This window comes from Amia ocellicauda, chromosome 6 (assembly GCF_036373705.1).
Source record: "Amia ocellicauda isolate fAmiCal2 chromosome 6, fAmiCal2.hap1, whole genome shotgun sequence".
NCBI lineage: Eukaryota > Metazoa > Chordata > Actinopteri > Amiiformes > Amiidae > Amia > Amia ocellicauda.
The window spans coordinates 47,226,847-47,241,255 of NC_089855.1; the positions used below are offsets into that span (position 1 = coordinate 47,226,847).

A 14,409-nucleotide genomic window follows, 5' to 3' on the forward strand; every position below is an offset into this window, starting at 1 on the left:
TCTGTCCATCTATCTGTCTCTCTGCCTGTTTTCACTAACTATTTATGTACTGTACATCGATCTATTTGTCTGTCTGTCTATCTGTCTGTCAGCTCTGGTGTGGCAGGGGACACGGGCACCAGGTGGCCCTGCAGTCTGGAAGGGGTTTCTGTCTCCAGGATGCGTTCTCATGGGGATGAGTTGCCATGGGGATGTATGGCTGCAGACAGGAACTGTCTCGGGGACAAATCGCCCCGCTCACAATCATTGTTTACACAGGGCAGGCCGACCACTGAGTACAGACTGGAGAGGGGAAACCGAAACCTTCAGGAAGAGAAAACGTGTCCCCCTTGAGTTCCAAGAAATTAGAAAACAAAAAGAGTTGTAACTCCTATTGAGTGTGATCAGCTGCCCTCTGTACAAATCCAGTGCTGTGATTGGGTGAGTGTGTCAGGGGTTGTGTCCAGGGCTGTCCCAGTGTGAGATATAAAGAGAGACGGGGCTTTAACTGAAACACTAACATTGTGGGAGACACTGACAGACAGCAGACACACTGCAACCTGGGCTGATCAACACTGCGCACTGCAGGGATGTCTAAACTACACTCAGTACTGGGTAAGCTGGCTTTCTACTATTTCATAAACATTTCTTCAGTAGTAAAAACAAGTTCTCACAGAAGAGTCCTCTTGGGGTCACATTTTTGTATTTCTTTCTTTACTTGTTACCCAGTACAGTTCTGTTGTGATTATTCAACAAAGTACAAATTCTCAGTTGTCTTCATAACTGTGTACTTAAGTAACTCGTTCTCCCAAATGTATCATGTCTCTGTTCAGAGTTGAGTGTTAGATCACATTTCCTCACAGACTTCAGTAAAAGCATATGTTTTGTACAGGATCTAACCTATTTGCAAAGAAATCTGATCGAACCTGAGTGATCTGTGCCCATCTGAATGAGACCCCCCAGAGCAGACTGCGCGTTAACCCCCCGGGCTCTGAATGACGGCAGGCGACACAGAAACTGTAAATCGGATGTGTTTGAGAATGAAACAATAGCCAAGACAATGAGCTTTCAAATGATGCACGCATTGTAGGAATACAGTGTCACTTCTATGCACAGGAGCTGCGTGTAACACTGCCAAATAATGCTTAAGAGGGTGCAGGAACACAGTATATAACTCTGAAATGTACATGATGTTTCAGTTTTTGGTAAACTAAACTTTTCTTTTTAACCCCTGGCAGTTTCAATTTCAATAAAAACTGGAAAAATGGGGGTGTTCTAAAACTTTTGACCGGTAGTGTATGTGGTGCCAGGATGTTTATAATTTGAGAGGTAGTTGCAATAAACTCTTAATGGTGGGATTGTGGTCAGAGGTTAACTGCATGCAGGAATAACGGGCAGGTGAGCAGAGATAGGAAGGAAGGGAGGATGAGGGCTAAAGTGAAATATAGGGGTGCCCTGGTCCCCGTGAGGCAGAAGCAGTTTTGTGGGGGACATGAGAACTGCGCTGGGTGCTTAAGAGACACAGGCTTATCTAATACAGCTTCCTGATAGTCATGTGATTTACAGGATTGGGAAGAACAGCAACGTGGCCTCCAGAGGACCACAGCTGAACAATGCCTGTGTTTACACCCACAGCCTCTCCTCCAGACTCACTTCCCTCCACTGAATGTATTTTTGTGACCTGAGTCCTGTAGCTACAATTACTGCTCAGGAGGCCATACTGCTAGTTTCAATCGTATCAAGTGCCATTAAAACTGAGACAGGGCTCCATTAACAGAGCAGGAGCAGATCAGTGGTGTTGACTGCATGACTGAGCATGTGCTCTGCCTGTAAACCAGCTGACTGAGGAAGCCGAGTTCATTGGGCCTGTACTGGGTTCTTCTCTGCTATGACAGATCCTGGCAGAGACCAGGGGGGCTCTATAAGAACAGCAGGTACAGAACCCAGTGTGAGCCGTCGCTGCTGCTGATAGAGAGAATGGCCGTCCCCAGTATCTGCTGGGGTAGACAGGGTACAGTGCTGTCAGCCTGCTGTGCCAGTGTGTTCAGCACAGAGCATCACTCACTTTATATTAGAGGAGGAGATCAGACTGCACGATGCATTATATTATTATTATTATTATTATTATTATTATTATTATTATTATTATTGTAATTATTATTACATTATTATTATTATTCACTCTTAACAGTCTTGGTTACACTGTTATTGTATTTCTACTCCTAACCTTAGCAAAATCATAGGATTGTAGTAATATGGTAATTCATTTGTCCGCGTTTTGACTTCAGGATTTTGCCATTCTTTTTCCTCTTGGGATGGACTGAACTTTTAACTTTGATAAGTGCCTAATTGGCACTGGGACAGCTGCACACAATGACCAGCTGCTGATAGGGACTTCACACAGCAGACCTCAACTTTAACACATGACACAGGCATGTTTGTTTAAAGGCCACAGTAATGCACAGGGGCTTCATTTGGGGGGTAATGCCCAAGGGGGAGGGGTTTCTGTGCACATCCATAGATCCGTAGAAACCTGACCGAAAATGTCACTCTGTCAAAGCTGCCATTGGCCCCTGTGCACGTCACACAAACAGATCCCTTCCACTTCCTGTTTGCATAAAAGGTGACGTTAGCGCTGGTTCGTCCTATTTTGCTGGGAGCCAGGACTCCCACGTGACTTTGCAACCCTTGGGCAGTGCTTCCTTTATCAGATAACTGGAGCTGCATTCGCAGTCTATCATTATCTTCAAGTCGGAAGCACTGGCCAAGGGGGAGGGGTTACTGTATAATAAAACCGTCGCAAGGGAGGAGGCCGCTAGCTGATAAGGGAGCCTTCCCCGAAGTGTACTGCTAGGGGGCCTCGTCAACACAACTCCTGACAGGAGCCACAGAGGCCCTGTTGGGCCATGCCTGGGCTGCCCAGGAGCGAGGACCATAGTCACGCTCTTACTGGAAACTGTCTACAATCAGCATATACAAAGTGGGGCTACAGATCAGGTCAACTCTTACACCCTGCACTTACAATAGCAAGGCCAGTTGATCTATTAGTGCAGCTAGGAGCGAGGCCATAATCTACTTGTTCAACATCTGGAACAGGGTAATCAACAACTTGTGCTGCCTCCGCGCAGTAACGTGGCAGTAGACCCCTGATCCTGCAGGAGTGGTGCCACAGATCCACTGTTATTCAGGATAATACCGCTGGCTAGTCAGACACTGGAGTAGCCACAGCTGAGCACAACAGTAAATACAATGTGGGCAGCAGGACATTCACGCCGCCTCTGCACAGCACAGGAGCAATCTCGCTCAACTGAACAGTACAGAGTGGCCAGCTCCGCTGTGCTGTCATAATAACTGTACACATCGCTTGGTGCAGGAACAGACCAGGCACACTCCGTGTAACACGGGAGTAGTTATTACATACTGGCGCAGCTAAATGCAGGACAACAGTAGGCTCTACCATGACAAAATCAACAGTATGTCTCTCAGGGTGCAGGATGCAATTCATGTCACATGACAGTGGTAGCGGTCCACTGCTATACCAGCTCACAGCTAGAGCAGGATCACAGACCTGCTGTCCAAATAACTTTACACACAGCGAGGCAGCGAGATTCAGCTTGTAAGAGCATTTGGAAATGCTTTGGTTTTTCAGTCAAACTAAATAAATAGTTGAACTGAAAACTCATAGTCAATTGGTTTCTCTTTTAAGATTCGTTTTAGAGGGAAGATGTGGTCAAGTCACAGATAATCATTTATTTTGACAAAAATAGGAAACTAATATCATTCAATTATATTACTGAAAATAAACGTGACACAAGCAAAATAACTGCATTTAAAAGAAACTGCTCATTATTGGCAACTTATGAAAAGTTAAACAAACTCATCCTTGTTATATATGTTACACATTCTTTCATTAAAATTGCTTATTTTGAATTATGCACACTATTCATTCCCGCATAAACCAAGCATTACAATTCAGCTATAGAATCTGCAATTAATCCGTTTCATATCAAAAAGCTTTTTCTGATAGATTCCTATACATTCACTGAAATAGACACACCATGTAGAAAGCCTATAAGACAATCATATCAGAAGGAAAGCTCCCAAGATGTTTGTTTAAAGGCCACAGTAATGCACAGGGGCTTCATTTGGAGGAGTAGATATAATCTGAGATTTGATGGTTGACTTTATACTGAACTCCTGTTGGAGAAGGAAATATAGCTTTCATTTGAGACCAATAGGGATGGATTTGTAATACTGAATCTTCATAAACAGCCATGGAAAAGATTACTTCTTATCCAATTCATATGAACTCCTTCAGCTGTGCAGCCTGCTGCAGTCCTGACTGCTCTCACTGCCAGAGCAAACGCAGAGAGAGACTGGAAATCTCCTGAGAGGGGAAACTGAAGACTCTGCTCCTGTAACGCAGTGAGGGTCAGAACTGAGCAGACAGTTAATAGCAGAGCACTGATCCACTGTGCTGTGACTGTTTCCATGCAACACCGGAGACAGACAACAACCGCATAGTAACACCAGTCTACCTGTTCTTCAGCAGGACAGGACTCTGAGCTGAGGATTCTGCTGGTGGGGAAGACTGGAGTGGGGAAGAGCGCAGCAGGAAACACCATCCTGGGGCGAGAGGCATTTAAATCTCAGCTCTGCTCCTCCTCAGTGACAACGCTCTGTGAGAAACAGTGTGGTGAGGTGGCTGGGAGACGTGTTGCTGTGATCAACACTCCAGGCCTGTATGACACAGAGCTCTCTAACAAGGAGATCATTCGAGAGATCCTGGCCTGCATCTCCCTGACCTCCCCGGGGCCCCACCCCCGGTACCACGTCTTCAACAACAGAGACACAAACAATCAGGCTCAGGTCTCAGAGCTGCTGGAGAAGATCAATCGCATAGTGCTGGTGAACCAGGGCTGCTTCACCAACGACCTCTACCCACAGGCTGAGAGAGCCATCAGAGAGGAGCAGCAGAGGATCCTGAGGGAGAGAGAGGGAGAGATAAGGAGCAAGGAGGAGGAACTGGGGAATAGATACCAGGGTGAAGAACTGCAGAGAAAGAAGAGGGAGCTCTGGAGAGAAGAGGAGAGATGAGCCAGAGAACAAGCAGAGAGAAATAATTCATTTATAAAATATTTCCTGCACAGCTTAGGAATAGGCGCAGCTGCAGGGGCAAGAGCAGCAACTACAGTGGCAGTAGGGGCCGCAGTAGTGGAGGCAGGGGCCGCAGTAGCAGGAGGAGCAGGGCTGGCAGCAGCAGCAATGGCAGGAGTAGAAACAGGGGCTGCAGTGGGAGCCGTACTTGGACCTGCAGGAATAGTAGCAGGAGCAGCAGCAGGAGCAGCAGCAGGAGCAGTAATATTATTGGCAGCAGCAAATAAAGACAGATTAAAATCTGCAGCAGAGAAATGCAGAGTACAGTGAGTGAGTGGAGCCCCAGCACTGAAATCTGACAGAAAGGGCTTTATGGAAAAAATATTATGTTCCATTACTTGTTACTGTGCTTAATAACAACAGCTGATTTACTTATTTGTGAAAATTACATGCATTAATGTCTTCTGAATATTTAAAAATGTTGAGTAATCTTATGTTTTCTTGTAGTTTCATTTTAACATGTTTTTTTTTTGTTAAAGAATTGAACGTGGCATTCAAAATACAATTTTTGTTGTATGTTATAAGTGTGTAATGAAGAAGACCAATCTGATGGCAACAGCAGCCTTTGACACAGTTGGACTGTGGAATCACATGGGAAGACTTGCAATAAGAAATTAGTTAATTGCTCCTATATCCACACCTTGACATTATAGCAGATCGTACAATCCTTTTTGATCATTACCAATACAGTTAAACTACAAATCCTGTTGAAATCTTCCGTGTTGTTTCACAGGGATGTACTACTGATACTGGCTGGTTTCTCTCATTGCTAAATTTGTTGCATTACTGTTGGACAGGGTTCTCCAACCACTCACTGAACAAGATGCTTATTTGGACATCTCTGACCCCTCACTCAAGATCAACACATCTGTCATTACACTGCATGTTGATGGTGTTCATACTTTACCTATAAAGTGTTGAAAGTATTATAATTCATTTTTTATTTTACATTCCTAAAAATATGACAAAACACCCTGAATCAGTCACCACATATTTTATGGTGTGCCCTCATGTTCGGTAACCACTGAAGAAAGAGTTAATTTGTGATTATGAATAATGAAGCTGCATTTTTACAGCAGAATCAATAAATACTTGAAGGAATCAGTAGGAGAAACAATAAGTGTCCCTGGCTTGTTTTCAGACAGATCATATACACAACTCATGAGGCTGGTGCTGCTGGGCCTCAGTGGAGTGGGGAAGAGCGCAGCAGGAAACACCATCCTGGGCAGAGAGGCATTTAGATCAGGGCTCAGCTCCCGTTCACTGACCCTGAGGAGTGAGAGCGGAGCAGCAGACGTGTGTGGGAGACGGGTCACTGTGGTGGACACCCCCGGCCTGTTCAACACTGAGCTCTCTGAGCAGCAGCTGAGAGCAGAGCTGGAGAGAGCAGTGAGTCTGTGTGGCCCTGGACCCCACGCCTTCCTGCTGGTCCTACAGCTGGGCCGACTGACACAGCAAGAGAGGAGCGCAGTGGAGACCCTGCAGGAGCTGCTCAGTGACAGAGTCAGTCAGTACACTGTGCTTCTCTTCACACACGGAGACGAACTGAGAAATACAAACATAGATCAGTTCATCAAACAGGATGAGAACCTGCAGCAACTTGTCAGGAAATGTGGGAACAGGTATCAGCTCGTCAACAACAGAGAGAAGAGCGACTGCACTCAGGTCAGGGGGCTGTTAGAGAAAGTGGAGGACATGTTTTCCAGAAACCGCATCAACCACTATGACTTACAGCGAGAGAGAGCAGCAGATAGAAGGAGAAGATGGAAAATATGTGCATCGGTGACACTGCTGGGGTTAGTGATAGGAGCGGCAATAGGTTTCTCAGTTGGAGAAGGAGCAAAGGGAGCAACACTGGGAGCACTGATAGGCACAGTGCCAGGGTTGCTCACAGTTTACTTCTTGTTTTTTTCACCAAGGTCAAAGAAAGGCTCATTATTTGGAATAAAGTTAAACTAACCATTGCAACATACAGAAATATGTGACTGCAAGTAGAAAAACTGTGTATATCTGATAATTGATCAGTCAGAATTCCAGGAGACAGCTGGTGATCATTCTTGTAAAAGAGAAAAAGAAAACACAGGTTTTACATTATATTTGAAATCTGTCGATTCCATGTGGGAAGCTTTTCCAATGATTCCAGCTAACTTAAAGTTAACATTTACCAGTAACAATCATAGCAGGGAGCCTTGGTTCAGTGAGGGAAGAGTCTGTCTGCGCTGTTTTCAGGTAATAGCTCATTATTACACAATCACAGGACTGAGGTGACATCTGGATTACAGCCAGTCGCCATTTAAATAGCATCTGATTACGAAACTATTGATCAATCAGCTACACTGTGAGACGATACCCATCAAAACAAATCTCCTGTCGCTGGCCCACTTGCTGGACTAATACACAAGTATTGGAGCATTAAATAGTCAATATTTATGAATTGAAGACATGGGCATAATCTAAATCAATTTGCATTCATGAGAGTGATAACCTAGGACAGATATATCTTCACTGCCAGTTTGTATGAGAGGTTTTGTAAATGTTCATTGTGTGTAAGTGTTAATGAATTACCATGTCATGCTCAAAGAGAGAACCCATATTCTGCATGTAGCTGTATTTTAATTCAAATCTAAAGTGATAGTAAATTGGATAGTAGGGCCTTTGTCTATAACAGTGGTGGCCAAACCCGTTCCTGGTGAGCCACTATATATTCTCCATGAATCATCCATCAGTGAGTACTTTACACACATGCTAACCTTGACTAAATCAGTCCAATAACTGAAATAATGAAGTAGATATTGGGTTTGGATAAAACCAATGGTCCAGGGTTGTGCGGAGCAGGATTATACCTAAACATGGATGCAACACACTCTTATAAGAATTAGTGGGATTGCAGAGTGGAATGGGAATATTTTTGAGCATTTTTAATGAGACTGATTTAACGTTTGTTTAACATTAAGTGTAATAATAATTATAAGCCTTCTGACATAATAACCTAGTGTATTTTCTTCATAAGATCTGTAGGAGTTTATCAGCTGTATGCTACTAAGGTGTGTGATTAATTTCATATTTTCCATTCTGTATCAAGTTATGTATTATTAATAAAGTCTGTCCTTTTCATATTTTGAACATTATTATTATTTTTATTTCTTGGCAGACGCCCTTATCCAAGGTGACTTAAAACATAAGTGCAAACAAAGTGCAAAAATACAGAGAAGTACAAGGCATCAATCATTACAAATTCAACTTAGCTAAAACATAGCAATTCAAGATAATACATTTTACAAATTCCAATTTACAATTTACACAAGTACAGTAAGAGACTTCCTACATCCTGGACGGTAAAGCTAACTGCTGTCAAGATGTAGGGTTACAGACAAGGCCAAGGGAAAGGGACAAGGAGGAAAACAATCAAGAATGCGAGGAGCATAATAAAACTGTGAAGTGCTATCTAGCAGGGATAGAGGACTATCACGCCAACATGTGTTGGTTTCCAAGTTAGTTCAATAAACTAATCTCTACTGCATACAATATTTCCACAATTTGTTAGTGGAAAATGTGTCCACCTCCCAACGTTGCAATACTAAGCACTTCATCTTCGTTTTACCATTACAATCCTGTGCCATATACATGTACATTGTTGCTTTCTTGTATTCTGAAGTCAATGTTTTTAATCATTATTGTATTGACAGTATTATATCTAGTCTATTAGAGAAAACTGAGGTCATGCTGTCAGAGATGGAGAAAACAATCTACAACATAGATCAACAAAGAGAACACAACAAGAAAAGAAAACTGATCCATAAGACAGAACGAGAGTAAGTGCAACAGCAGGGGGGTAGTAGGGGCAGTGGTGTGGGTTGGAGTAATGGGAGCAGGAATAGCAGTAGCAGCAGCAACAATTAATACAAAAGTAGGAGTATTGCAAAGTATACGATATTTCCAAAATGCTCAGCAACCAGACCCCAACCTTCCAAGAGAATCTGATGAGCAGTTTGTGTAGAAGTGCTTAACTGAGGAAACGTGGAGAACCAGAGTGGGTTTCTGTGGCAAAGGTGGACCCTGAGGGGGAAATGGAGAGCAATTCTGAACCAAACCCACACACAATATTATAATTATTATAATTATTATTATTATTTATTGATTGGCAAATGCCCTTATCTAAGACGACTTACATAAGAGCAATACAAAGTGCAATAATACAGTGCAGTTCAGAGCATAATACATTTTACAAATTCCAATTGACACAAGTGTATAGGAAATATACAGTAAACAATACAAGTCCTAGATCCTAGACAGTAAAAGCTAGTTTTTTCCCCTGGTATATCCGAGCCATGCTGGAACCAAGACGAGCTGAGCTGAGCTGGCCTGACACGGCTCGGGTGTGTATTCACTGCAATACCTGAGCGGGTAAATGACATCAGACGATGTCGAGAGTTGGTAACAATGAAGGAGGTTGAGAGTGTGGTTGTACACGTAAAGCTGACAGTCTCCACTTAATTTGTATAATTTCAAAATCAATGTGCTGGAGTGCAGTGACAAAACAACAAAACATGTCACTGTCCACATACTTATGGACTGCACTGTGTATATACAGTTAGGTCCATAAATATTTGGACAGTGGTAGAAGGTTGTCATCATTTTGACTCTGTACGCTACCACAATGAATCTGAAAGGAATCACAAGATGTGCTTTAAGTGTAGACTTTCATTTTTAATTTGAGGGTAGTTACATCCAAATTGGGTGAATGGTGTAGGAATTACACCCATTTTTATATGTGGTCCCCCCAATTGTAGGGGCTCAAAAGAAAATGGACAAACTAAAATAATCATGAATTAAATTGTGAGTTTCAATACTTCAATAAAGTCTTGGATTGCTGTCGCAGTATGCTTTGGGTCATTGTCCATCTACCCTGTGAAGCGCCGTCCAATGAGTTTTGAAGCATTTGTCTGAATCTAAGCAGATAATATAGCCCTAAACACTGCTTTTGTCAGCAGTCACATCATCAATAAATACAAGGGAACCAGTTCCCATTGCAGCCATACATGCCCATGCCATAACATGCTTCACAGATGAGTTGGTATGCTTCGGATCATGAGCAGTTCCTTCCCTTCTCCATACTCTTCTCTTCCCATCATTCTGGTACAAGTTGATCTTTGTCTCATCTGTCCATAGGATGTTGTTCCAGAACTGTACAGGGTTCTTTAGATGTTTTTTGGCAAACTCTAATCTGGTCTTCCTGATTCCTGTTTCCATCTTGTGGTAAATCCTCTGTATTTACTCTGGTGAAGTCTTCTCTTGATTGTTGACTTTGACACATATTCATCTACCTCCTGGAGGGTGTTCTTGATCTGGCCAACTGTTGTGAAGGGGTTTTTCTTCACCAGGGAAAGAATTCTTCTGTCATCCACCACACTTGTTTTCCATGGTCTTCCGGGCCTTTTGTTGTCCCTTAGCTCACCAGTACATTCTTTCTTTTTAAGAATGTACCAAATAGCTGATTTAGCCACACCTAATGTTTTTGCTCTATCTCTGATTGGTTTGTTTTGATTTCTAAGGCAAAACTCTTTATGGACCTAATTGTGTGTGCATGCATACATGTATACTGTACATGCATAAATATTATTAAATGTATATATTTTTTAAATAATCCTAACCTGTCAAAGGCTCTCTGGACTGTCATTCTGCCAGGGTACCCTGTCAGGTAGTGAGACCAGGTCTGCAAACCACAGTCTGCCACCTGGAAGCAGCCAGAAGGACTGTTGCTCTCATTTCTGATCTTCTCCGGCACAGCTGGGAGAAGGTGGAGCGTGGTGAACTTATAGAGGAGAATGTGCAGCCAACTGTAGGCTAGAGCGTCCATCCCCAGCGGCCCGGAGCATACTGGGAAAGAGAACCATAGTGGCCAATGCATGGACTGTGGCGTGGGTCTGCCTCCACACCCTGTAGACTCCACACCAATTGTAGACGGTGCCCCAACCCTGGTGGTAAGTGTCCGTCTTCATCACCTCTTGGTTACCATCAGATCAAGAAGGTTGTCTTAACCAACATGGCAATAAAGGGGCTATGATGTCAAAACAGCTTAATTACTCAAGTTAATTTCCTTTGTATGATCAATAATAATAATACAGACAAATAATTATTCTAACTGACATACTATCATGAAAATACCTGCAATTATAGTAACAATTGTAGCTTACTTACCTTTACATACTATTGCTGATGCACACTACTGCTAAATTCTACCAGTACTACTTATATTCCAGACAATCACTGATATTAACCTGCATACAATACATAAACAACACATATCCAGTCAAATATATAATGCAAAAAGCACAGTCACATGCACACAAAGTATGTTCAGATACTTTACATTGTAGTTCATACCCCTGGTGTGTGTGTGTGTGTGTGTGTGTGTGTGTGTTTGTCTCACTCCTATCCATTCCACTGTATATTGAAATACCAATTTGTTCACACGTTAGAGAGATTGAGGTCCAAACCGGCCTGTGAGTCGGTGGATGGTTAGAATGTGTGTCAATCACAGATTAGAGGCGGGAGGAGGGAGGTGTTTTTTACTGAGCGACATCCCAATAAACCAATCATGAACTGAATCCGCATGCCTGGACAGAGCCTCAACCAATCAGCGTGCAGAACTTCCACTGACGCAAAGGCGTTAAGCGTCACACAAACAGGCTTCCACAGCGTCGGAGCGAAGATGGCGACCTCGGCGGCTACACGGGCGGCCAGCGGTGCAGGCCGGGTCGTCAAACCCATTTTTAGTCGGGATTTGGACGAGGCGAAGCGGCGAGTCAGGGAGCTGTACCGGGCTTGGTACCGAGAAGCCCCTAATGCCGGTACTGTAGACATGGTGTAGTTTATAAAGCGACAGTTGTATCTGTGCGCAGTCTTATGCACTGTCAAGGTCGCGTTGCGTATTACACAGATAGTGTGTTGGGTTTTGTCCTGTTATTGACACAGATAGTGTGTTGGGTTTTGTCATGTTGGGTATTGACACAGACAGTGTGTTGGGTTTTGTCATGTTGGGTATTGACACAGATAGTGTGTTGGGTTTTGTGGGGAGCTGTGTTGAGCAGCGCTGTGCTGTATGTTCACTGTGCTTTCTGTACCGCGGTGTCTCGCCCGTTTCATATATACCCTGAGACGCCAAGGTTGGAATGTCCTTACCGGGATGCCGTAGCGGTACAGAACCTGCACACTAATATCAACTGACGTGCTGATTCCCAATGCTGTGCAGACATAATGTCCAGTCAGTCAGTGTTAATGTGCTGTAGTGTCCAGTCAGTCAGTGTTAATGTGCTGTAGTGTCCAGTCAGTCAGTGTTAATGTGCTGCAGTGTCCAGTCAGTCAGTCAGTGTTAATGTGCTGTAGTGTCCAGTCAGTCAGTGTTAATGTGCTGCAGTGTCCAGTCAGTCAGTCAGTGTTAATGTGCTGTAGTGTCCAGTCAGTCAGTGTTAATGTGCTGTAGTGTCCAGTCAGTCAGTGTTAATGTGCTGTAGTGTCCAGTCAGTCAGTCAGTGTTAATGTACTGTAGTGTCCAGTCAGTGTTAATGTGCTGTAGTGTCCAGTCAGTCAGTGTTAATGTGCTGTAGTGTCCAGTCAGTCAGTCAGTGTTAATGTACTGTAGTGTCCATTCAGTCAGTCAGTGTTAATGTGCTGTAGTGTCCAGTCAGTCAGTCAGTGTTAATGGACTGTAGTGTCCAGTCAGTCAGTCAGTGTTAATGTGCTGTAGTGTCCAGTCAGTCAGTCAGTGTTAATGGGCTGTAGTGTCCAGTCAGTCAGTCAGTGTTAATGGACTGTAGTGTCCAGTCAGTCAGTCAGTGTTAATGGACTGTAGTGTCCAGTCAGTCAGTCAGTGTTAATGGACTGTAGTGTCCAGTCAGTCAGTCAGTCAGTGTTAATGTGCTGTAGTGTCCAGCCAGTCAGTCAGTGTTAATGGACTGTAGTGTCCAGTCAGTCAGTGTTAATGTGCTGTAGTGTCCAGTCAGTCAGTGTTAATGTGCTGTAGTGTCCAGTCAGTCAGTCAGTGTTAATGGGCTGTAGTGTCCAGTCAGTCAGTCAGTGTTAATGTGCTGTAGTGTCCAGTCAGTCAGTCAGTGTTAATGGACTGTAGTGTCCAGTCAGTCAGTCAGTGTTAATGTGCTGTAGTGTCCAGTCAGTCAGTCAGTGTTAATGTGCTGTAGTGTCCAGTCAGTCAGTGTTAATGTGCTGTAGTGTCCAGTCAGTCAGTCAGTGTTAATGTGCTGTAGTGTCCAGTCAGTCAGTGTTAATGTGCTGTAGTGTCCAGTCAGTCAGTGTTAATGTGTTGTAGTGTCCAGTCAGTCAGTGTTAATGTGCTGTAGTGTCCAGTCAGTCAGTGTTAATGTGCTGTAGTGTCCATGTGCTGTAGTGTCCAGTCAGTCAGTCAGTGTTAATGTGCTGTAGTGTCCAGTCAGTCAGTGTTAATGTGTTGTAGTGTCCAGTCAGTCAGTGTTAAGGGACTGTAGTGCACAGTATATGTGTCTGTACGTGTTTGTCAGTCAACACACATTCAACAGTTGTCTCCCCCCACCAGTGACAATGTACCAGCTGGACATCTCAGCAAAACAGTGCCGGGAGAAGGTCAGGGAGATGTTTGACAGGAACCGACACGTCAGTGACCCCAGAGTCATCGACATGCTGGTCATCAAGGTACTGCTGTCACTGTAGCGGTTGCTGCAGCTGAGACGCACTGTTGTACTGGAGCTGCTGCTCAGACTATAAGTGTTGTCAAATTTTTCTCTCGACCCAACTGTCTGCCCTCTCTCTCCCTTGCAGGGGAAGATGGAGCTGCAGGAGACGATTAACGTGTGGAAGCAGAAGACCCACGTGCTGCGCTACTTCCACGAGACAGAGACGCCGCGGCCCAAAGACTTTCTCTCCAAGTTCTACTCTGGTCACGACCCCTAAGCCCCTCCCCCACCACAGACTGTAAATAAATACATCCCTGACACTCAACTCTCGCCATCTTGTCAGGTCCTTAGCGACTGCACTGCTGTACCTCCAATAAAATGTCAAGAGTCCTTGGTTTTTGGGGGAATGCTTTTGTGAAAGAGTGAATGAGTGGACGTGACTGGGAGAGAGATCCGCTGTGGTTTCTAATAGTGAATAATTCATTCAATAAATATGGAATTAAAATAGCGTGACTGGGGCTGGATTATAACACTGCAGTTGTACATGGAATAGAGTAGCGGAATGGAATAAAACAGTTCTGATCTGGCCTAGGTGTGCGTGTGGTGT

The 14,409-nt window shown here is 43.9% G+C and overlaps 2 protein-coding genes across 3 annotated transcripts; both read left to right on the plus strand.

Moving 5' to 3' along the window:
• Window positions 1-502: 502 nt before the first annotated feature.
• LOC136751600 (GTPase IMAP family member 4) lies at window positions 503-6,402 on the plus strand. Of its 2 annotated transcripts, none has more exons than XR_010817038.1 (2): window positions 503-594; window positions 6,278-6,402. XR_010817038.1 is itself a non-coding variant. In XM_066707327.1 (2 exons), the coding sequence occupies exons 1-2, from the start codon at window positions 570-572 to the stop codon at window positions 5,074-5,076; spliced, it is 573 nt and encodes a 190-aa protein (XP_066563424.1). In that variant the 5' UTR covers window positions 508-569; the 3' UTR covers window positions 5,077-6,402. The 2 variants fall into 2 exon arrangements, 1 of the variants encoding a protein (XP_066563424.1); XM_066707327.1 differs by having other exon boundaries at window positions 508-594; window positions 4,529-6,402.
• Window positions 6,403-11,813: 5,411 nt separating this feature from the next.
• Window positions 11,814-14,192, plus strand: LOC136751603 (NADH dehydrogenase [ubiquinone] 1 alpha subcomplex subunit 6). Its single transcript, XM_066707330.1, has 3 exons — window positions 11,814-11,987; window positions 13,706-13,821; window positions 13,948-14,192. The coding sequence occupies exons 1-3, from the start codon at window positions 11,849-11,851 to the stop codon at window positions 14,077-14,079; spliced, it is 387 nt and encodes a 128-aa protein (XP_066563427.1). The 5' UTR covers window positions 11,814-11,848; the 3' UTR covers window positions 14,080-14,192.
• Window positions 14,193-14,409: the final 217 nt, after the last annotated feature.

Excerpts from the sequence above, each read along its gene's own strand:
- LOC136751600 (XM_066707327.1), top strand. The coding sequence starts at position 570 with ATGTCTAAACTACACTCAGTACTGG. Across the intron at positions 595-4,528 it reads TAAACTACACTCAGTACTGG|CAGGACAGGACTCTGAGCTG; the intron begins GTAAGCTGGCTT and ends CCTGTTCTTCAG.
- LOC136751603 (XM_066707330.1), top strand. The coding sequence starts at position 11,849 with ATGGCGACCTCGGCGGCTACACGGGCGGCCAGCGGTGCAGGCCGGGTC. Across the intron at positions 11,988-13,705 it reads CCGAGAAGCCCCTAATGCCG|TGACAATGTACCAGCTGGAC; the intron begins GTACTGTAGACA and ends TCCCCCCACCAG. Across the intron at positions 13,822-13,947 it reads TCGACATGCTGGTCATCAAG|GGGAAGATGGAGCTGCAGGA; the intron begins GTACTGCTGTCA and ends TCTCCCTTGCAG.